General features: G+C 48.9%; 1 protein-coding gene across 2 annotated transcripts in view; it reads left to right on the top strand.

Moving 5' to 3' along the window:
- LOC127035966 (discoidin domain-containing receptor 2-like) overlaps positions 1-21,800 on the top strand; it is a 164,782-nt gene that overhangs the window by 106,345 nt on the left and 36,637 nt on the right. For both annotated transcript variants that reach the window (XM_050926336.1, XM_050926337.1), the window contains exons 8-10: positions 19,680-19,926; positions 20,712-20,804; positions 21,384-21,541. In XM_050926336.1, the coding sequence (XP_050782293.1) occupies positions 19,680-19,926; positions 20,712-20,804; positions 21,384-21,541 (498 nt within the window). The remainder of the gene's footprint in view (positions 1-19,679; positions 19,927-20,711; positions 20,805-21,383; positions 21,542-21,800) is intronic.

Here is a 21,800-nt window from a genome sequence, read left to right as displayed (position 1 = left end):
TGCTACCTTGCAAAGGCAAATGAATGCTGCTGCGTAGCACTGCAGTACCGCCTCTGTCAGCAGCATCCACTACACATACGGTGACAGTGACAAAAGGCAAAACAGGCTCCGTGGTTACCATGCTATGGCGTCTGCCAGGGCAATCCAGGGGAAAAAGGGTGTGAAATGATTGTCTGCTGTTGCTTTCATGGAGGAAGGATTCAGTGATGACATTTACCCAGAATCACCTGCAACACTGTTTTTGCACCATCATGCATTGGGATCTCAACCCAGAATTCCAATGGGCGGGAGAGACTGCGGGAACTATGGGATAGCTACAGGATAGCTACCCACAGTGCAACGCTCCAGAAATCGACACTAGCCTTGGTACACGGACGCACACCACTGAATTAATGTGCTTAATGTGGCCGCGTGCACTCAACTTTATACAATCTGTTTTACAAAACCGGTTTATGTAAAATCGGAATAATCCCGTAGTATATACATACCCTCAGTGTTAAAAACTTACTTGTTATCTCTAGCCTGAATTTATCTAGTTTCAGCTTCCAGCCATGCCTTCCATGCTATGCCTTTGTCTGCTCAGTTAAAGAGCCCTCATTATGAAGTATCAGAGGGTAGCCGTGTTAGTCTGGATCTGTAAAAAGCAACAGAGAGTCCTGTGGCACCTTTAAGACTAACAGATGTATTGGAGCATAAGCTTTTGTGGGTGAATACCTATCATAACCTTAGTCCCAGATTTGGACCTTAGCGTCCAAAATATGGGGGTTAGCATGAAAACCTCCAAGCTTAGTTACCAGCTTGGACCTGGTACTTGCTGCCACCACCCAAAAAATTAGAGTGTTTTGGGGCACTCTGGTCCCCCTGAAAAACCTTCCCTGGGGACCCCAAGACCCAAATCCCTTGAGTCTCACAACAAAGGGAAATAATCCTTTTTCCCTTCCCCCCTCCAGGTGCTCCGGGAGAGATACACAGACACAAGCTCTGTGAATCCAAACAGAGTGACTCTCCCTCTCCGTTCCCAGTCCTGGAAACAAAAAGCACTTTCCTCTTCACCCAGAGGGAATACAAAATCAGGCTAGCAAATTCAACACACAGAGATTTCCCCCTGATTTCTTCCTCCCACCAATTCCCTGGTGAGTACAGACTCAATTTCCCTGAAATTTCCCAGAAAAGAAAACTCCAACAGGTCTTAAAAGAAAGCTTTATATAAAAAAGAAAGAAAAAATACATACAAATGGTCTCTCTGTATTAAGGTGACAAAATACAGGGTCAATTGCTTAAAAGAATATTGAATAAACAGCCTTATTCAGAAAGAATACAAATTAAAGCACTCCAGCACTTATATTCATGCAAATACCAAAGAAAAGAAACCATATAACTTACTATCTGATCTCTTTGTCCTTACACTTAGAAACAGAAGACTAGAAAGTAGAAACTACTTCTCCAAAGCTCAGAGAAAGCAGGCAGACAGAAAACAAAGACCTTAGACACAAAATTCCCTCCACCCAAAGTTGAAAAAATCCGGTTTCCTGATTGGTCCTCTGGTCAGGTGCTTCAGGTGAAAGAGACATTAACCCTTAGCTATCTGTTTATGACACGCCCCCCAAATTGCAGACAGTGGGGAAGCTCACTGGCGGCGATTTCCTTCTAGAACTTTAAAATAAACAGATTACTACAACACATGCACCTTTACATATACTACTAAATATATAACTAACAGACTTCTGCATTTTAAGAACACTTTTTAACTACTGAATTCTGGGAAACTCTCACGGGAGAGTGCATCAGCAACTTTGTTAGAAGCTCCTGTGATGTGTTGAATTTCAAAATCAAAATCTTGGAGAGCTAAACTCTAACGAAGAAGTTTCTTGTTGTTCCCCTTGGCAGTATGAAGCCACTTTAGTGCAGCATGGTCAGTTTGTAGTTGGAACCGCCGTCCCCAAACATATGGGCGTAGCTTTTCCAGGGCGTACACAATGGCATAGCATTCCTTTTCACTGACTGACCAGTGACTTTCCCTCTCAGACAGTTTCTTGCTGAGAAACACGACAGGATGGAAGTTGTGATCTGTTGCTTCCTGCATGAGCACTGCTCCTATACCACGCTCAGATGCATCTGTGGTTACTAGGAATGGCTTGTCAAAGTCCGGGGCCCTGAGCACAGGGTCAGACATGAGCATCGCCTTAAGCTGGGTAAAGGCCTTTTGACACTCATCAGTCCACTTAACGGCATTTGGCTGGGTCTTTTTGGTCAGGTCGGTCAATGGGGCAGCGATTTGGCTGTAGTGTGGTACAAATCGCCTGTAGTATCCGGCCAAGCCTAAGAAGGATTGGACCTGCTTCTTGGACCGTGGGACAGGCCACTTTTGGATAGCATCCACCTTGGCCTGTAGGGGGTTTATGGTTCCTCGACCCACCTGGTGCCCCAGGTAAGTCACTCTGTTTTGGCCTATTTGACACTTTTTGGCCTTAACAGTTAGTCCTGCCTGCCTGATGCGCTTAAAGACCTTTTCCAGGTGTAGTAGGTGTTCGGGCCAGGAGTCTGAAAAAATGGCCACATCATCGAGGTAGGCAACTGCAAATTCTCCCAGTCCAGCTAGTAGACCATCTACCAGCCTCTGGAAGGTGGCGGGTGCATTTCGAAGGCCAAAAGGAAGGACATTGAATTCATACACCCCCGCATGGGTGACGAATGCTGACCTCTCCTTGGCAGGTTCATCTAGCGGTACTTGCCAGTACCCCTTGGTTAAGTCTATTGTAGAGATGAACTGGGCACGTCCCAACTTCTCCAATAGCTCATCGGTGCGTGGCATTGGATAGTTGTCCGGACGAGTTACAGCATTTAGCTTACGGTAGTCCACGCAAAAGCGTATTTCCCCATCTGGTTTGGGTACCAGAACCACTGGAGATGCCCATGCACTGGTAGATGAGCGGATTATACCCATCTGTAGCATGTTCTGGATCTCCCGTTCTATAGCAGCTTGGGCATGAGGAGACACCCGGTAGGGTGGGGTTCTGATTGGGTGAGCATTACCTGTATCAATGGAGTGGTATGCCTGTTCAGTCCGTCCTGGGGTGGCTGAGAACAATGGGGCGAAGCTAGTGCACAGCTCCTTGATTTGTCGCCGCTGCAGACGTTCCAGGGTGGTTGAGAGGTTCACCTCTTCCACGCCACCGTCTTTTTTCCCGTCGTAGTAGACACCGTCAGGCCACTCAGCATCATCTCCCTGGACTGTAAACTGACAAACCTGTAAGTCTCTGGAATAGAAAGGCTTGAGAGAATTAACATGGTAAACTCTAGGTTTTAGTGAGGAATTGGGAAATGCTATGAGGTAATTTACAGTTCCCAGGCGCTCTTGGACCGTGAATGGCCCTTTCCATGATGCTTCCATCTTATGGGCCTGTTGCGCCTTCAAGACCATAACCTGGTCTCCTACCTCGAAGGAACGTTCTCTGGCATGTCTGTCATACCAGGCCTTTTGCTTTTCCTGAGCATCCTTTAGATTCTCTCTAGCAAGGGCTAAAGAGTGTCGGAGGGTGCTTTGCAGATTGCTTACAAAGTCCAGAATGTTAGTTCCTGGAGAAGGCGTAAACCACTCCCATTGCTGCTTCACCAACTGTAATGGCCCCTTAACCTCGTGACCATACACAAGTTCAAACGGTGAAAACCCTAAACTGGGATGTGGTACAGCCCTGTAGGCAAACAGCAACTGCTGCAACACTAGGTCCCAATTATTGGAGAATTCGTTGACGAATTTTCGTATCATGGCCGCCAAAGTTCCATTGAACCTTTACACCAGGCCATTGGTTTGATGGTGGTATGGGGTGGTAACCAAGTGATTCACCCCATGAGTTTCCCACAGTTTTTCCATGGTCCCTGCCAGGAAATTAGACCCTGAATCTGTAAGGATGTCAGAGGGCCAACCTACCCTGGCAAAGATGTCTGTTAGGGCCAGGCACACAGTGTTAGCCCTGGTGTTGCCTAGAGCTACTGCTTCTTTCCATCGGGTAGCAAAGTCCACTAAAGTCAGTACGTACTGCTTTCCTCTGGGTGTCTTTTTTGGGAAAGGACCCAGAATATCCACAGCTACTCGCTGAAATGGGACCTCAATTATGGGGAGTGGCTGGAGAGGGGCCTTGACCTGGTCTTGAGGCTTTCCCACTCTTTGGCATACCTCACAAGACCGGACATACTTGGCAACGTCCTTGCCCATCCCCTCCCAGTGGAAGGACTTCCCCAACCAGTCCTTGGTTCTGTTCACCCCAGCATGGCCACTGGGCTGATCATGGGCTAAGCTTAAGAGCCTCCCCCGGTACTTAGTTGGAACCACCAACTGTTTTTGCGGCTGCCATTCTTCCCGGTGTCCACCAGAAAGAATTTCCTTGTATAAAAGTCCTTGGTCTATAACAAACCGGGATCGATTAGAAGAGCTGAGAGGCGGTGGGGTGCTCCGTGCCGCCGCCCACGCTTTCTGAAGGCTGTCATCTGCTTCCTGCTCCGTCTGGAACTGTTCCCTTGAGGCTGGGGTCACCAGTTCTTCCTCAGACTGTGGACTTGGGCTTGGTCCCTCTGGAAGCGATGTAGGTGATGGGGTTGTTTCCGTTGCTGGTGAACCGCTCTCCGCTGGTGCACCTGAGGGTATTTCAGGCTCTGGCTGAGCCTTTAGGGTATGGCTGTCTGTTGCTTCTGCCAGTTGTGGCTCGCTGGCGCCCACTGGTGTTGAGTTTGAAGATGGGGTTGCAACCGCTGGTGCTGGTTGCTGTTCCAGTTCCGGGCCTGGGACTGGAGGTGCTGTGGCTGTTTCAGTGGTTGGCATGGAATCTGGGTCCACTACCTCTGTCTGGGTCTCTGGTAACCCAGACGGGGCGTCTGTGGACGGTTCAGGAACAGGAATGGGTCTGGAAGCTTGCCTGGTTTGGCTACGTGTAACCATTCCCACTCTCTTGGCCCGCCTCACCTGGTTGGCCAAGTCTTCCCCCAGTAGCATGGGGATAGGATAATTGTCATAGACTGCAAAAGTCCACATTCCTGACCAGCCTTTGTACTGGACAGGCAGTTGAGCTGTAGGCAAGTCTACAGCTTGTGACATGAAGGGGTAAATTGTAACTTTGGCCTTTGGGTTGATGAATTTGGGGTCAACGAAGGATTGGTGGATAGCTGACACTTGTGCCCCCGTGTCTCTCCACGCAGTAACCTTCTTTCCGCCCACTCTCAAATTTTCCCTTCGCTCCAAGGGTATTTGAGAGGCATCCGGGCCTGGGGATCTTTGGTGTGATGGTGGTGTAATGAATTGCACTCGCATGGTGTTCTTGGGACAGTTGGCCTTGATATGTCCCAGTTTATTACACTTAAAGCATCTTCCATCTGATGGGTCACTGGGCCGAGGTGAGTTACTGGAGACTGGTGAGGTGGAAGAGTAGGGTGTCTGTGGCTTTACTTGGGTGGTATGTGGGGTCTTTGGCTGTCCTCGGTTGTAGGGTTTATGGTCTGTGTGCCCCCTGGGGTATTCGTTCCCCTTGACCGTAGCTTTCTTGCTTTTTGCCAGTTCCATCCATTTGGCTCCAATCTCCCCCGCCTCAGCGAGATCTTTGGGTTTTCCATTTTGTATGTACCGTGTGATGTCTTCAGGAACACCATCCAAGAACTGCTCCATTTGTATGAGGAGGTGCAGTTCTTCCAAGGTTTGAACGTTGTTTCCTGTTATCCAGGCCTCATAGTTTTTTGCAACGTAGTAGGCGTGTTTGGGAAATGACACCTCTGGTTTCCACTTTTGGGTTCTGAAGCGCCGACGGGCATGATCTGGGGTTATCCCCATTCTGTATCTGGCCTTGGTTTGAAAAAGTTTATAGTCATTCATTTGCTGCTTAGGCATTTCAGCTGCCACCTCTGCTAAAGGTCCACTGAGCTGTGACCTTAATTCTACCATGTACTGGTCTTTGGGGATGCTGTACCCAAGACAGGCTCTTTCAAAATTTTCCAAGAAGGCCTCGGTGTCATCACCTGCCTTGTAGGTGGGAAATTTCCTGTGCTGTGGAGCAATAATTGGCGCCGGGTTGTTAGGGTTGGCTGGCACATGCAGCCCAGCTTTTGCCAAGTCCAGTTCATGTTTTCTCTGTTTTTCCTTCTCTTCATTTTCTTTTTGTTGTTTTTCCATTTCTCGGCGGTGGGCCACCTCTTCTTCTTCTTGCTTCCTTCTGTGGGCCAACTCTTCTTCTGCTTGTTTCCTTCGGTGGGCCACCACTTCTTCTAGTTTTCTTTTGTGTGCTGCTTCTTTGGCTGCCTGTTCTCTTTGGTAGGCTGCCAGTTTGATTTGTTCTTCTCTTTCTTTCATTTCCATCTGTTTTTGTTTTATTTCCAGTTGTCGCCTGTGTTCAGCTTCTTTGATTTGTTCTTCGGCCTCAATTTTTGCCTTAGAAGTCATGATTCCTGTTTTCTTGTGTTGGGGTGCCCTCCGGTGTTTATCTTCTGAACTGCAGGTTCTCTGTTGCCTCCTGAAGTCTGCCTAGCAACAGTGCCTTTAGCTAATTTTCAATGTTAAGTAAATCTGAAAAACCACTTTATTTGCATGCATATAGTGCTGGTACTGACTCTCAATGGGAGTGCTATTGTGTGACAAAAGACCCTTAACAGTCTGGTAATGGCTTCTTGCTTAACATGCAAGCCACAAACTGCCAGAGAGAGCAGAAAAAAAAATTCTCTCTGGTTCCCTTTTAAAACCAACTGTTTCTCTCTGCTAAAAAGCCCTTAGCAGAGAAAAGAAAAATATAATATTCCTACTGGCTTCTGGATTCTGTCTATCATCCCACCGCTGCTACTCATATCATAACCTTAGTCCCAGATTTGGACCTTAGCGTCCAAAATATGGGGGTTAGCATGAAAACCTCCAAGCTTAGTTACCAGCTTGGACTTGGTACTTGCTGCCTCCACCCAAAAAATTAGAGTGTTTTGGGGCACTCTGGTCCCCCTGAAAAACCTTCCCTGGGGACCCCAAGACCCAAATCCCTTGAGTCTCACAACAAAAGGAAATAATCCTTTTTCCCTTCCCCCCTCCAGGTGCTCCTGGAGAGATACACAGACACAAGCTCTGTGAATCCAAACAGAGTGACTCCCCCTCTCCGTTCCCAGTCCTGGAAACAAAAAGCACTTTCCTCTTCACCCAGAGGGAATGCAAAATCAGGCTAGCAAATTCAACACACAGAGATTTCCCCCTGATTTCTTCCTCCCACCAATTCCCTGGTGAGTACAGACTCAATTTCCCTGAAATTTCCCAGAAAAGAAAACTCCAACAGGTCTTAAAAGAAAGCTTTATATAAAAAAGAAAGAAAAAAATACATACAAATGGTCTCTCTGTATTAAGGTGACAAAATACAGGGTCAATTGCTTAAAAGAATATTGAATAAACAGCCTTATTCAGAAAGAATACAAATTAAAGCACTCCAGCACTTATATTCATGCAAATACCAAAGAAAAGAAACCATATAACTTACTATCTGATCTCTTTGTCCTTACACTTAGAAACAGAAGACTAGAAAGTAGAAACTACTTCTCCAAAGCTCAGAGAAAGCAGGCAGACAGAAAACAAAGACCTTAGACACAAAATTCCCTCCACCCAAAGTTGAAAAAATCCGGTTTCCTGATTGGTCCTCTGGTCAGGTGCTTCAGGTGAAAGAGACATTAACCCTTAGCTATCTGTTAAAGCAACAGAGAGTCCTGTGGCACCTTTAAGACTAACAGATGTATTGGAGCATAAGCTTTTGTGGGTGAATACCCACTTCATCAGACGCATGTAATGGACATTTCCAGAGGCAGGTATAAATATGCAGGCAAGAATCAGTCTGGAGATAACGAGGTTAGTTCAATCAGGGAGGGTGAACATTTGATGGGCCTTCAGATGGGGCTTAACTATCATTTTAGCCGTTGCTGTATCTCTCCATAAAGTGAATGTCCCCCCATTAACTACCACCTTCTGCTCCCCCTGGTGATCTGCTGGATCTACCCCCAGCAGGGTGCAGCAGGACATGTGCACAGTGGTATGGGATGTGAATGGCTCAGCGTGGACATTAGATAGCATCTCCCTCCAGAAGTTCAGTCAGTCAGGGCAAGTCTACATGATCAAGTACTTTGGACTTCAGGGAAAACCAGAGATGTTAATTGGCCTCTGAGGTGTAGTTCGCACCCAATTAGCACCCTCAGAGTTCTCTGGAGCCCAAAGTATTTGACCATGTGTACACACAGCCCTTGCAAGCTGAGGTTGTGCTAAGTTTTCCTGTTTTTTTAGTCTACATAGGGTGACCTCAGAAACTGCACCATCTACTCAGGACACTCCCTACACTAACACCGGAACAAATCAACATACCCTTAGAGCCCCGACCAGGGTTATTCTATCTACTACCCAAGATCCACAAACCCGGAAATCCTGGACTCCCCATCATCTCAGGCATTGGCACTCTCACTGAAGGACTGTCTGGATATGTGGACTCTCTACTCAGACCCTATGCCACCAGCACTCCCAGCTATCTCCATGACACCACTGATTTCCTGAGGAAACTACAATGCATTGGTGACCTTCCAGAAAAACATCATCCTAGCCACCATGGATGTAGAGACTCTCTACACAAACATCCCACACACAGATGGAATACAAGCTGTCAGGAACAGTATCCCTGATGATGCCACAGCACAACTGGCTGCTGAACTCTGTGCCTTTATCCTCACACACAACTATTTCAAATTTGATGACAATATATATCTCCAGATCAGTGGCACCACTATGGGCACCTGAACAGCCCCACAATATGCCAATATTTTTATGGCCGACCTGGAACAACGCTTCCTCAGATCTCATCCACTCATGCCCCTTCTCTACCTATGCTACATTGATGACATCTTCATCATCTGGACCCATGGGAAGGAGACTCTGGAAAAATTCCACCACAATTTCAACAGCTTCCACCCCACCATCAGCCTCAGCCTGGACCAATCTACACGGGAGGTGCACTTCCTAGACACCACGGTGCAAATAAGTGATGGTCACATTAACACCACCCTATACCGAAAACCTACTGACCGCTGTGCCTACCTTCATGCCTCCAGCTTCCATCCCAGGCACATCACACGATCCATTGTCTACAGCCAAGCACTGAGGTACCACCGCATCTGCTCTAACCCCTCAGACAGAGACCAACACCTACAGAATCTCCACCAAGCATTCTCAAAACTACAATACCCAAACGAGGAAATAAGGAAACAGATCAACAGAGCCAGACATGTACCCAGAAGCCTCCTACTGCAAGACAAACTCAAGAAATAAACCAACAGGACTCCACTGGCCATCACATACAGTCCCCAGCTAAAACCCCTCCAACGCATCATCAGAGATCTACAACCCATCCTGGACTATGATCCCACACTTTCACAGGCCTTGGGTGGCAGGCCAGTCCTCGCCCACAGACGACCTGCCAACCTGAAACATATTCTCACCAGTAACTGCACACCGCACCATAGTAACTCTAGCTCAAGAACCAATCCATGCAACAAACCTCGATGCCAACTCTGCCCACATATCTACACCAGCGACACCATCACAGGACCTAACCAGATCAGCCACACCATCACCGGTTCATTCACCTGCATGTCCACCAGTGTAATATACGCCATCATATACCAGCAATGCCCCTCTGCTATGTACATCGGCCAAACTGGACAGTCTCTACGGAAAAGGATAAATGGACACAAATCAGATATTAGGAATGGCAATATACAAAAACCTGTAGGAGAACACTTCAACCTCCCTGGCCACACTATAGCAGACCTTAAGGTGGCCATCCTGCAGCAAAAAAACTTCAGGACCAGACTTCAAAGAGAAACTGCTGAGCTTCAGTTCATCTGCAAATTTGACACCATCAGCTCGGGATTAAACAAAGACTGTGAGTGGCTTGCCAACTACAAAACCAGTTTCTCCTCCCTTGGTTTTCACACCTCAACTGCTAGAACAGGGCCTCATCCTTCCTGATTGAACTAACCTCGTTATCTCTAGCTTGCTTACATATATATACCTGCCCCTGGAAATTTCCACTACATGCATCTGACGAAGTAGGTATTCACCCACGAAAGCTCATACTCCAAAACGTCTGTTAGTCTATAAGGTGCCACAGGATTCTTTGCTGCTTTTACAGATCCAGATTAACACTGCTACCCCTCTGATACTCAGTTTCCATTGACAGTGAACACAGGACTCCAGGGGGCTCTGAGGGTGTTAATTGGCTGTGAATTGCAGCTACTTGGCCAATTAACACCCTTGGCACTCCCTGGAGTTGGAAGTATTTGAGCTGTGTCAGAGATCAGGACATGGGTGGTCATTTCTAGTGGTTAGTACTGGAGTCAATAGCCAGGAATAGGAGCTGAGGATCAGAGCTGGGTTACTTGGAGTGAGGCAAGGCTGAGTCCAAGGCAGGAGCAGGGCTGGGAACAAGCAGGTGCAGGAACCAACACAGCTCTGGGTAAATGCTTTGAGGTTGAATGTAGTCTACCGGTTCCCAAGATTGCCTGTCTGTACTGTAGCCTTCCTAGTCCACCAGGTACTCGGTCCCTCCCACAACTCATCTAGAGTTGAGGATTCAGTGGACCAACACTCTTGTCCACAGACTGTTATGGGTGGCAGTGGGGGGTTGGAGGTTTTGGATATGGGTTCTCAGTGTAAGGCTTTAAAAGTGATATGTGAAAGAAGGGGTATATCTTCACGGACTTGGATCTGTTACCTGAAGGCCACTAGGTTTACCCGATCTATAAACTTGAAGAGGCCTAGATATTGGTAGTCTAGTTTGGCAGATGGGCAGCTCGATTTAAGTTCTGGTCAGAGATCTGCACCTTGTTCCCTATGGCCAGAATGGGGGCAGTCTCATGGTCTTGTTCTGTGAGGCGTTTATAGGATTCTTTGGCAGACTGCAAGTGTTTCTTGAGTTCCTATGCTCCCAGTGTAGGTGGGAGGCTAAATCTGCAACATCCAGTACTAGGGACCTCATGGGTAAATCTGGATTGAAGCAGGAGTGAAAGCCATAGTTAGCAAAGAATGGGCTATGGGTCAAGGTGTGGATTACATTGTTATATGCAAATTCAGCAGAGCACAGTTGGGGAGACAGTCATCCTGGTGGTAACTCAGCAGGGCCGGCTCCAGGCACCAGCTCAGCAAACTGGTGCTTGGGGCGGCCAAGGGGAAGGGGCATCACGTCGGGCTTTTTGGTGGCAATTCTGCGGCGGGTCCCTTGGTCCCTCTCGAAGGGAAGGACCTGCTGCTGAATTGCCGCTGAAGAAGAAAACAGCGTGGTGGAGCTGCCGCCAATCGCGATTGCAGCTTTTTTTTCATTATTATTTATATTTTTCAGCCGCTTGGGGCAGCAAAAACTCTGGAGGCGGCCCTGTAACTCAGAAAGCAGTGAAGATACTGCTCCATGATTTGATTGACCCTCTCTGTTTGCTCATTAGTCTGTTGGATGAGGCGAGGGATTCGATGGCAAGTAGTCTGAGAAATTCCCACCAGAATTGGGTCCTTGATCCAATATAATACCTGTTGATAACCTGTGGTAGTGGAAAACATTTTCCATGCAGAGCTGAGCTGTCTCCCATGCAGCAGGAACAGTTCAGCATGGCATGAAGTGCTCCATTTTTGTTAGGAGGTTGGTGGCCCCCAGGATTACCAACTGTCCCTGGGAGCATGGCAGTTCTACAATGAAGTTCAAGGCTGTGGACATGTGGGGAGAGGCAGGAGGAGACTTAAGGGTTTTGATCATAGGTTCTTGGTACATGCAAAGAGGCTGCAGGACCTTATATAATCTTTAATGTAAGTTTATAGGCCTGGCCATCAGAAGCTCCTTGAGACCAGATTCTGGGTCTTGAATTGGACAAAATAGCCTGCAAGAGGCAAATCGTGCCATAGTTTCAATACCTGAAGGCTAGATTGTTCCTCCATAGAATATCAGGGTTGGAAGGGACCTCAGGAGATCATCTAGTCTAACCCCCTGCTCAAAGCAGGGCTGATCCCTAGACAGATTTTTGCCCCAGATCCCTAAATGGCCCCCTCAAGGATTGAACTCACAACCCTGGGTTTAGCAGGCCAGTGCTGAAACCACTGAGCTAGCCCTCCCCCCCCCGAACATAAATATAACTCTTACAATAGAGAAGGCTGTTCTCTAATCTGCAATCAAAGGTTGAATACACACATCACTCAGAGTCATTGGGAAGCAAGGAGTGGATGGAGGATGTCAGACTGTTGTTGATTGTCCCATAGACAAAGTTGGATACTTTGAGCATGGTGGCAGAGTTCTCTTCCCCAGATCTGAGAGTTTCATTTTTGCGGGATAGGGCATCTGCCTTCCCGTTTCTCATACCTAGGTGATAGGTTACCAAGCTAGTGAAGAAGAGAGACCAGCAGACTTAGCACTGGTTAAGGTGTCTAGTGGTTTGTAGATATTCCAGGTTCTTGTGATCTGTCAAGACTTGGACTAGGAATTGGGCTTCTTCTAGGAGGTGGTGCTAGCCACCTTGGTAATTGCTCTTTGTCACAAATACTGTAATTTTTTTCCCACTGAGGTTAGCTTTCAAGAATAAAAGGGTGGAGTTGGTTGCTGGAGCCCACATATTGAGACAATACTGAACCTATGGCAAAATTCAAGGCATGGCTTCCATCTTAAATGGTTTAGTGGGTGAAGCAGGATGGATGTTGAAGTGAATGCCTCCTCAGTCAATCAAAATCTGAGGGAGCATCCATGGACCAAACAAACTTGGCCCCCTTTTGCAGGAGCAGCTTTGTGAGTGCAGCCAGGCTAGAGAATCCTTTAATAAAACACCTGTAGAAACTGCCGAACCCTAGGAATTGCTGCACCCTATGTATGTCCTTGGGCATGGTCCAGTCGGATACTGCTTCTACCTTACACGGGTCCATGGTGAGTCCTTCAGACAAGATGATATAGCCCAAGAATTCCAGTCTGTCCCTACCAAACTTGCATTTCTCAAGCTTTCCATAGAGGTGGTTTTGGCAGAATGTCTCCAAGGCTGCGCACCTGATGATTGTGGAGGGCCTGACTTTCTGAGAAAATAAGGATGTTGTCCAGGTAAATGATGACAAATTGGTCCAGCGTGCCCCTAAGGATGTCATTTATAAAATGCTGGATTTATGAAATTACTGGGGTGTTGCACAACCCAAACAGCACAAGCAAATGCTCACAGAGGCTGTACCTGGTCCAGAAGGTGGTCTTCCGTTCATCTTCTTGGATCCCCACCAGGTTATAAGCTCTGTGAATGTTCAACTTTGTGAAGACCTTGGCAGAGCTAAGTCTTTTGAACAGCTCATTAATAAGTGTTAAAGGGTACCAATTTTGGACTGTAATCTTGTTCAGAGCTTGGTAGTACAAACAAGGCCGGAGGGAGCCATCTCTGCCACAAAGAAGATCCAGGCTCCTGCTAGAAACATTGAAGGGCAAGTGAACCCATTCTGCAGGTTTTCTTCAAGGTAACTCTGGGTTTAGAGAGAGTAAATGCGCCTGAAGGGAATCTCTGCCCCTGGCTGTAGGTTGATGGAGCAGTTGTAGCTGTGATGTGGTGGGAAAGCATTGGCTTTCCCTTTTGTTGAACACATCAGCATAGTGTTGGTATTTAACAGGGGTCCCTAAAGCTGTTGGAGAAGCTCAGTGGGTTCCCGGGGTTGCTTTTGAATCCTTTCTTTGTGTCTCTGAATTCTTTGGAGGACTGAGTAAACCTTGAAGGATTGCTGGTCCCCAGTTGGCAATAGGGAAACAGGATTGTCAGCAAAACAGGGAGTCAAAGCGTATTGTGACTGACCACCAGCAGATGCGTGAATCATAGGCAACAAGCCAGGGATGCCAAGGACAGCTAATGAATGCAGTGCATGAATTGGCCCAAAATGGAGGATTTCTTGGTGGCTTCAAAAGGGAGCCATCTGGTGGGTGACCAGTCCCAATGAAAGGAGTGACTCGTCTGTGGACTCCTCTAAGTTGGGGGAGACCTTGCACTGGATGGGAAGCTTGTGTACTCAGGCGAACTCCAGATCCATGAAATTGCCAGAGGTGTTCAAGTCTACCAGTGACTCTACGATGGTGACGGGCATCTCAAAAGGCTGCAGCCAGAGAGAGAATTGGAGATGTGTTGGATGCTGATTGGCCATCACCAGGGTAGTGGCCGACAAGCGTTGGTGTGGACTGCTGGGGAGGGGAGAAGGGTGCCCCGAACCCAGCCTTCTGGGGCTGAGGATAGCAGGAGCAGGGAGGACCTTTTTTTTTCTGTGGCATTCGGTCAGGCAGTCATTGATCTTGAAGCACAGTTTACCTAACACATCCAGGCCGAAGAGGGACTCCACCCGTGCCAGTTCATCTTTAATATCATTACATAGGCCGAGCCAGAAATAACAACACTGGGTGGCCTCTTTCCACTCGGTGTGTCAGGGATCAGGGCCTGCAGCAGAGCTAGTCTCCAGGCAGCTTCATCAGTACAGCTGCCCTGCAGCAGACTGCCTGATTGGCTACAGAGGCCAGCAGCAGCAACTGGCCAGCTTCTCAACACTTACCCACCACGGTGCCGGCTCCTGAGTTACCTTATTCCAGCTGCCTTCCACTGAACCTTGCCTCTGTCCTGCTCCTGCCTTGAACCTCCCCATGCTTGACATCCTGCTCACTCCAGTTCCTACCCTTTGCTTTGGCTCTTGGCTCTGGCCTCTCAGACTCCAGCTCAGCCCTTAGCTCTGGTATTCAGTTCCTGCCTTCCAGTTTGACACTTGGCTTTGGCTCCTGGCTATGACTCTCGCCATTAGGCCTGACCTCCGCTTCGACCATGAGCTAAACCGCCCCATCCCGGCCAGCCAACAGATTGCGAGCCCTTAATATTGGAGTCAGGGACTCTTGGTGCTAACATGGATGCTATTAAAACACCAGCGGAACTGGTGGACTCCATCAAGAACCTGGAAGTGCAAATAACTGCCCTGCAATCACAGAACATGGCCCTACAGATGCATGGTTCTCTGCTGGCTCCTCCTACTCTGCCTCTCCTAGAGCCAAGGAGTCTGCTGCCCAACAAATTGGTTGGAGATTGGGACAAGTTTTGGGGGGAGAGTTTCTGAACCAATATGAGCTCCTGTTCCTTCTACACCCCCGATCATTCCCTACAGTCCAGGCCCGTGTGGGGCTCATCTTAAGTGTGTTGACTGGAGAGGGCTTCCCCACTCCCGGAACAGTCCAGCCCCCTATTGCAATGATTAGAGGAATTCATTCAAGCTACATCCATCATCTTCAGTGATGCCAACTGTATGCGGACCTCCAAGGCAATCCTTCAAGCATTGCAGCAGGGAGGCCAGCCCATAGCTAAGTTTGCTGCTGAATTTCACCATTTGGCTTCTGACACCAAGTGGGATGAGGCAGCACAGTGCTGCTATTTCCGCTTGGGGTTAAATGAGGAGATAAACGATGAGCTTCCATGGGTGGTGCCTCCATCCAGTTTGGACAATCTGATTGGATTGTGTGTCAGAACGGATGATCACCTCATGGAGTGGTGTTGTGAGCATACATCGATTTTTTTTTTCCCTGAAGCCACCATTCTCTGTTCCCCTGACATCCCAGACATGCAGGTCTTGACTGGCATCAGAGCTCATGCTAGCTCACCAGGCTCGCCCCCACCTCTCCAACTTGGAGAAGAACCAACATTGGGCTTTAGGCTTGTGCTTATATTGTGAGGACCCCGGCCATCTTGCCTTGATGTGTCCAGCAAAGTTTTGGGTGGGGCTGGGGCCAGGAAATGCCAGGTCCCCAGCCCTTAGGAGGTGGTCCAAGCCAAGCTGGTCGTCTTCCCCCTCCAGCGGTTCCTAGTATCCATGGGCCACAGCCAATGCAGTAGGATTCCCAAGTAAATTTTTGACGCAACTCTGAATATCTCTATTAATTTGACTATCAGAAAGCTCTGAGATCCCTCTAGAGGTGTTATGCTTCTAAGAAGCACATGGGACCTTTTTCAGGGGAAAAGGCAATACGTTGCGTTTATTGAAGATACAACAATTAGCATATGCATTCAATCACATCGCACACACACACTGTCCCGCCAGTCAATGTTATCATTACCAGTCCAGAGTCCAGATCAACCTAGTGGCCCACTAGGTTGAACACCCGTAGGAAGGAGCTGGGTTCCGTCAGTCGCGACACGATGCTCCGGGGAAGTTTTGGCAGGACAAACACGAAGTTGCATGGCAAGACACTCTGTTTATATAGTGATTATCCTTCGTTGGGACCAATGAGTTTTGCTCCATCATGCTGTAATCAATTGTTGTTTGACAAGTGCTTGTTTTCTTAAATTGTCCTTCTCATTCTTTATCACAGCTCTCCTGTCCCTATCGATAGGTGCCTGTCTCATCTTTAGAGTCGTCAGTCTGCCCTCCTCTGACATTCCAGTTTGGGCATGTTGCAGCCTCTTGGCCCCCTTGCGTCTGTCTCCGGTTTCTCCCTAGACCATCTGGTTCAGCGATGGCCTTCACACATATCTCTTAACACACACATTCCTCATTCAAAACAAAACAAACAAAACAAAACAAAACAAAATTAATTTACACAGAACATTTGGAACAGGAACATCAAGTTGCAATGCAAAAGAAAACAATCATGGCGTTCTTTTCCTTATTGTAAAATGCTAAACCTACAACAAACTGGTGACCTCAAAGGTCCATCACTGCCTTGAAATCAGTCCAGACACAAATTCTGGCTGATGTATCTCTACCTGTGGCCCATTAGGCCATTCCTCTCTGCTATTCAAAAAGGGTGGCTGGCAGGATATGGTCGAATAATACACCGATACATTTTAAACAAGCTACGTTATTATTCTTTATCCTTCATTCTAAATTATGTACAATACAAACGTAAAATCCTACTACTACAGAGGCCTCGGTCGACTCGGGGGCCTCAGGTAACTTTATGGACTTAAGCCATGCTGTTCCCACCATACCCATCCAGTCCATCCAGATCTGGTTGAGACTATTGATGGGTCTCTTCTCTCCCCAGGACCTGTAACGCAGGGTATGATTGCAGACATAGCAGAAATTGGAGTCAACACTGATTTAGGAACCACAAAATTTGTCCCAGTTGCCACTGAACTTGTCAGGCAGGGGGAGTTTGGGCTCATGGGAAGCAGGAGCTAGAGCTGAAGGCAGCGTGGGCTGAGCTTTCAGGTCTGTAGGGCTCCCACTATCTCTTACAAAGATATTGGGCCTTTCTTGGATCCATGCTCACCATATCAGCTGTAGTTCCCTTATTTTTTGTGCTTTTATGGCTGCTCAAACTGTCAGAGATTAGGATGGGGGAAGTCATGCATACTGGTTGGAGCAGGAGTCAGTAGCCAGGAATTGGAGCCCAAGGTCAGAACCAGGGTCAGAAGTCCAGGGTTGGAGCTGAGGGTCAAAGCCAGGTTCCCTGGAGTGAGGCAAGGCGGGGACAAAGCTCGGCCAAGGCAGGAGTCGGGCTGGGTCTGAGGCACGAGTGGGGTTGAAACAAACAGGCGCGGGAGCCAACGCAGCTATGGGCGAAGGCTTCGAGCACTCACTACAGTGCCATGGCTGCTGGGCTTAAGAGCGAGTCTGCTGACTCTTCCTGCCAGTCAGGGACTGTAGCTAAGGAGGCAGCCTACTACAGGCCAGCTGCACTCGTTAGGTGCCTGGACTGGCTCCGCTTCCCCTTCCAGCACTGGGCCTCAGTGGGTGGGTTGGGCAATTCTGGGCAGAGGGGTCACACTAGCCGCATATGGTGCACTGCATTTCCCCAGCATCCCAGGTCTTCTCAGAGGTGGTTTCCCTGCTCCTGGGTGTGGGTCTTGGCTTGAGCCCGATCCCTGTCTCTTGATCCTATTCCATCTCTTATAGGTTTTCTGTCAAACCCAGATCAACTATCTGCATACTGATCTGCCCATTTCCCAGTTGTGGCTACATCTCTGGGTTTTTTATCTCTCAACCAGGTTTTTAGGTCAGGGTGGCAGGGTTATAGAATTGTTCTAAACCCAATAATTCACAGGGCTCATCGACCGTGGTAACCCCCCTAACCAAGTCCCCATTTTCTTACGTAATCCCTAAATTGGGTTGAAACCTCAACGTAGGTCGTTTCCCCTGTTTTTCTGAACTCCCCAAAACCTTCTCCTATATACTTCAGGGGTCGGTTTAAAGTTTTGCAACAACGTTTGTTTACATCACTTATAATCTTTATAGTCCTCCCTGTCCATAGAGTGACTCTCCAAAACCTTTGTCCCTGACTGTCTGTCATGGAGCCAGATACCATATCAGGTCCTCCTGCCACAACTTCTTCAGTTCACACTCCATTTCAAAAGCATTTAGAAACACGCCCATGTCACCACCTTCCCTAAAGCAAGGAAGTAAATGGGAATCTGTGCCACCCACCAGGACAGGTACATGGTGCCTGGCTTCGCCGGCTGGACTAGGATTCTGCTGGTGCTGTCTCCACCTCGAGTTGATAATGCCACTGCTTGTCCTTCTCCTGCTTTTCGTGCTGGCTCTGATCCTCCTTCTCTCTCTCCTCGTGCTGACAGTGTTTTCCCGTTTGTTTGCTCTTGCTCCCAGTTTGCTCATTCTTGCACTTGGTCTGCTTGCTGCTGCACTTCTAGATGCAGCCAGTCCCTGTCCAGCTGAATCCTCCATTGATCTGCCTGTGGACCAGTTGTATTCAGGCTGGATGAAATATGGCTGCTGCTTCTGTCAGCCTCTTCCCTGCTTCCTTCCAGGGCGCTGGTGTGATGCTTCGCGGGGGTAGCCAGCATTGTGAGGCACCTTGCTATCACCTGCCCTTAGTGCGAGGAAGCTTTATCTGTGCCTGCTGGGGTCAGCTCCCCAACTCCACACGCACCCCCCTCGCAGGCCCCGCTGTTACTCTGCAGGTTAGCAATTGGCATACCCAAACCCTCGAGACCTCCAAGCGTCTCTGTGGAGCATCCAACCCCTTGTCCAGTGGACACGTGCAGTATTCACAGATTCACTGCTTCCAAAGAAACAGTGCAGCACTAGCATGGTGAGGCCCCACTTGGGGAGCACAGAAGCTGCTGTGATACAAACCGTCACCTTCATCTCGATTTGTGAATGTGTCTGGGGTACAACCGAATTTCCAGTTTTCTGCAGAATTCAGGATGCAGCCCCCAGAAGCCAAAGGCCTTGTCCTCTTGTTCTTGGTCCCAGATGCTGCAGAGTACATGGTGCCTTTCTCCTTAATGTGATTATTTGCATTTAGGCAGGGGTGGCGAGTTATAGGGGCCCATGGTGCCCGTGTTCCAGGAATATTCAGGGCCCATGGGCCCGGCTCCACCAATGTTCAGGGCTGGGTCTTGCCCCTGACCCTGCGTGCTGCCCCCACGCACCTCCCCAGGAACATCTCCAGGCCCTGCCTGCCACTCCTGGGCAATTTAAAAGGGCCCGGGGGCCCCCAGCCACCACCGCCACCACCAGTAGCCCAGCAGGGCTAAAGCGGCTTCCTGCCCAGCCTCGCTCCGCACCACTCCCGAAGTGGGCGGCACATCCCAGCGGCCCCAGGATTTTAGGTTTATACAATTCATTGGTTGCATATCTAAGACCTGGTCCTTGTGTCAAAACGGGGAGTCAGAGGAAAGAACTCAGTCTGATTGGTCCTTTTTCCTCTTGCCAGGTGCATTGCAACAATATGTTTTCCAAGGGGGTGAAGATCTTCCAGAAGGTGGAATGTCTGTTCAAACCACGGCTGATTGCAGAGTGGGAGTCTGAGCCTGTTGGAGTTTCCACCATCTTGGATGACAAAAACCCCAGTGCGAGGTTTGTGACCATCCCCCTGAATCAGCGGGTGGGCAAAGCCGTCCTTTGCCGTTTCTACTTCGCTGACACCTGGATGATGATCAGTGAGATTTCCTTCCAGTCTGGTAAGTCTCCTTCCAAGGTCTCTAGGGAACGGTGGGGAGCAGGAGGCTGACAGGGGGAGCCTGAACAAGAATTGAGGCTGGCAGAGGCAGGGTTGATGGAAGATACACAAGGATCATGAGCTGGGGAGCAGGACTGTCAGTGGGAGGAAGGGGGCAGTGAGGCAGCAAGTGTGGAGCAGTCAGGGAGCAGGTATGGGAGCAGTCAGGGAGAGGAGTGGGGGCGGCAATCGGGGAGGAAGTCAGGGAGCAGGAGCACTGAAGATTTGAATTTTCAGCTTGTGACTACCACACATTATGGGGGGGCAAGGGGACTGAAGCTTGGAAGCCAAAGCAAAGAACACTAGTTTTTTGGTTTTGGTTTTGGTTTTTTTTACGAACTCTCCTGATTTTCCAGCTAGTCTCCTGCTGTTCTGGGTTCTGTGTCAGGGCTTTTGAATTATAAACAAGGATTAGTTATGACCCTCAGCCTCATGCTGCAATGAGGCAACCTGCTGCACCTATCTCCTCTGCTCTAGTCTGGCCTTCGCCTGGCCCTGGGACCAATCCTGCAAAGCCAGCAATCCATGAGTCAGTGAGTGAGGCTTGTTCTCCTGAGCGAGGGTGTGCAGGTGGGGCTCTTACACAGTGATGCTGCATAGATAAATAATGGAAGTGAGCAACCCCGGGGCTCCTGGCACAGCCCTAGGTGTGAATGTGGAGGCCTTGCTTGGGGATCACAGAGACTGCTGGCAGAGGCAGCAGCAGAGAGTATGTGACAGACTGACTTCTGCTCTTGCCTTCCACAGACATGGAGAATATAAATCCTACTGTGGTTACTCTAGCCACAAGCACAGCAGAGCTGCTGGATACAGAGACCAACGCTACTAAGGCAGCATGGGGTAAGGACTTGACCACCGTCCCTTCTCTACTACACAGACCCGCCAGACTGTACTGGCGAATGGAAGGCCCATGCTCTGTCGCAAGAGGGGTCCCTCCCTCCTTGCAAAGTGCTTCCTGCAGCAGTGTACACGCCCCAGCATCACCCCTCCACACCTAGCACCAAGTGCTTTATGCTACACTCGCTAATCCAGGGCTGGATCTGCCCCAGCCACAGTGCCAGTCATAGAATATGGCAGGCCACCGGCAGGAGGAGACCCGAGTGCACATGTGCAGCCAATGAAACCTCAAAACCTACCCACTGAAATTGAGTCCAGGTTCATTTTCCACCCTGCTATGAGTTACAGTAGCCCAGAGTCACCATGTCCAAAGGCAAGAACAGCATGTGGCTCCAGAAGCCGCTAGCACCAAGTTATTTGTGAAGTTCCAGGAAAAGAGACTTTCTGATTAAACCAGTGTGAAAACAGACTAGCTTTGTCCAGGAAGTTGCCCCGGTTCTCTTCTGCACCAGACTATTAGCCTGTGAGTGCAACCCCACATCTTGTGACTCGAGTTTCTTTTCATTTTCTTCCTCGGTACAGAAACCACTTCTTTTATAACCAGCACCTGGATAGAGGAGAAAGCAGATGACTCCAGTACTTCCATCCTGGTTGGCTGCCTTGTGGCTATTATACTCCTGCTCCTGATCATTATAATCATCATTCTGTGGAAGCAGTATGTCCAGAAGAGACTGGAGAAGGTAACGTGACGGTGCTGCTGTACATGGGAGTCTGGAGCTGTGCTGGCCCTGCCAAGCTCTATGATGTATTAGGAAGTACTGGAGAGTCCCTGTGATATCCCCAATGGACGGGGATGCCATGGTGTCATGGAGCTCCCACTCCCTGCTCCCCACCATCACGTCCTGGGCTCCTCAACACGAAGCAGGCCCCAATCAGGATGCTGCTGTGTTAGGGAGTGACTGCCGCCCTTGCAGCCAGCGCACTTCCTGACCGTTCCGA

This window comes from Gopherus flavomarginatus, chromosome 17, assembly GCF_025201925.1.
Source record: "Gopherus flavomarginatus isolate rGopFla2 chromosome 17, rGopFla2.mat.asm, whole genome shotgun sequence".
Classification (NCBI taxonomy): domain Eukaryota; kingdom Metazoa; phylum Chordata; order Testudines; family Testudinidae; genus Gopherus; species Gopherus flavomarginatus.
The sequence above is the reverse complement of the archived record's forward strand: the minus strand, read 5'-3'. Positions and strand labels throughout refer to the sequence as shown.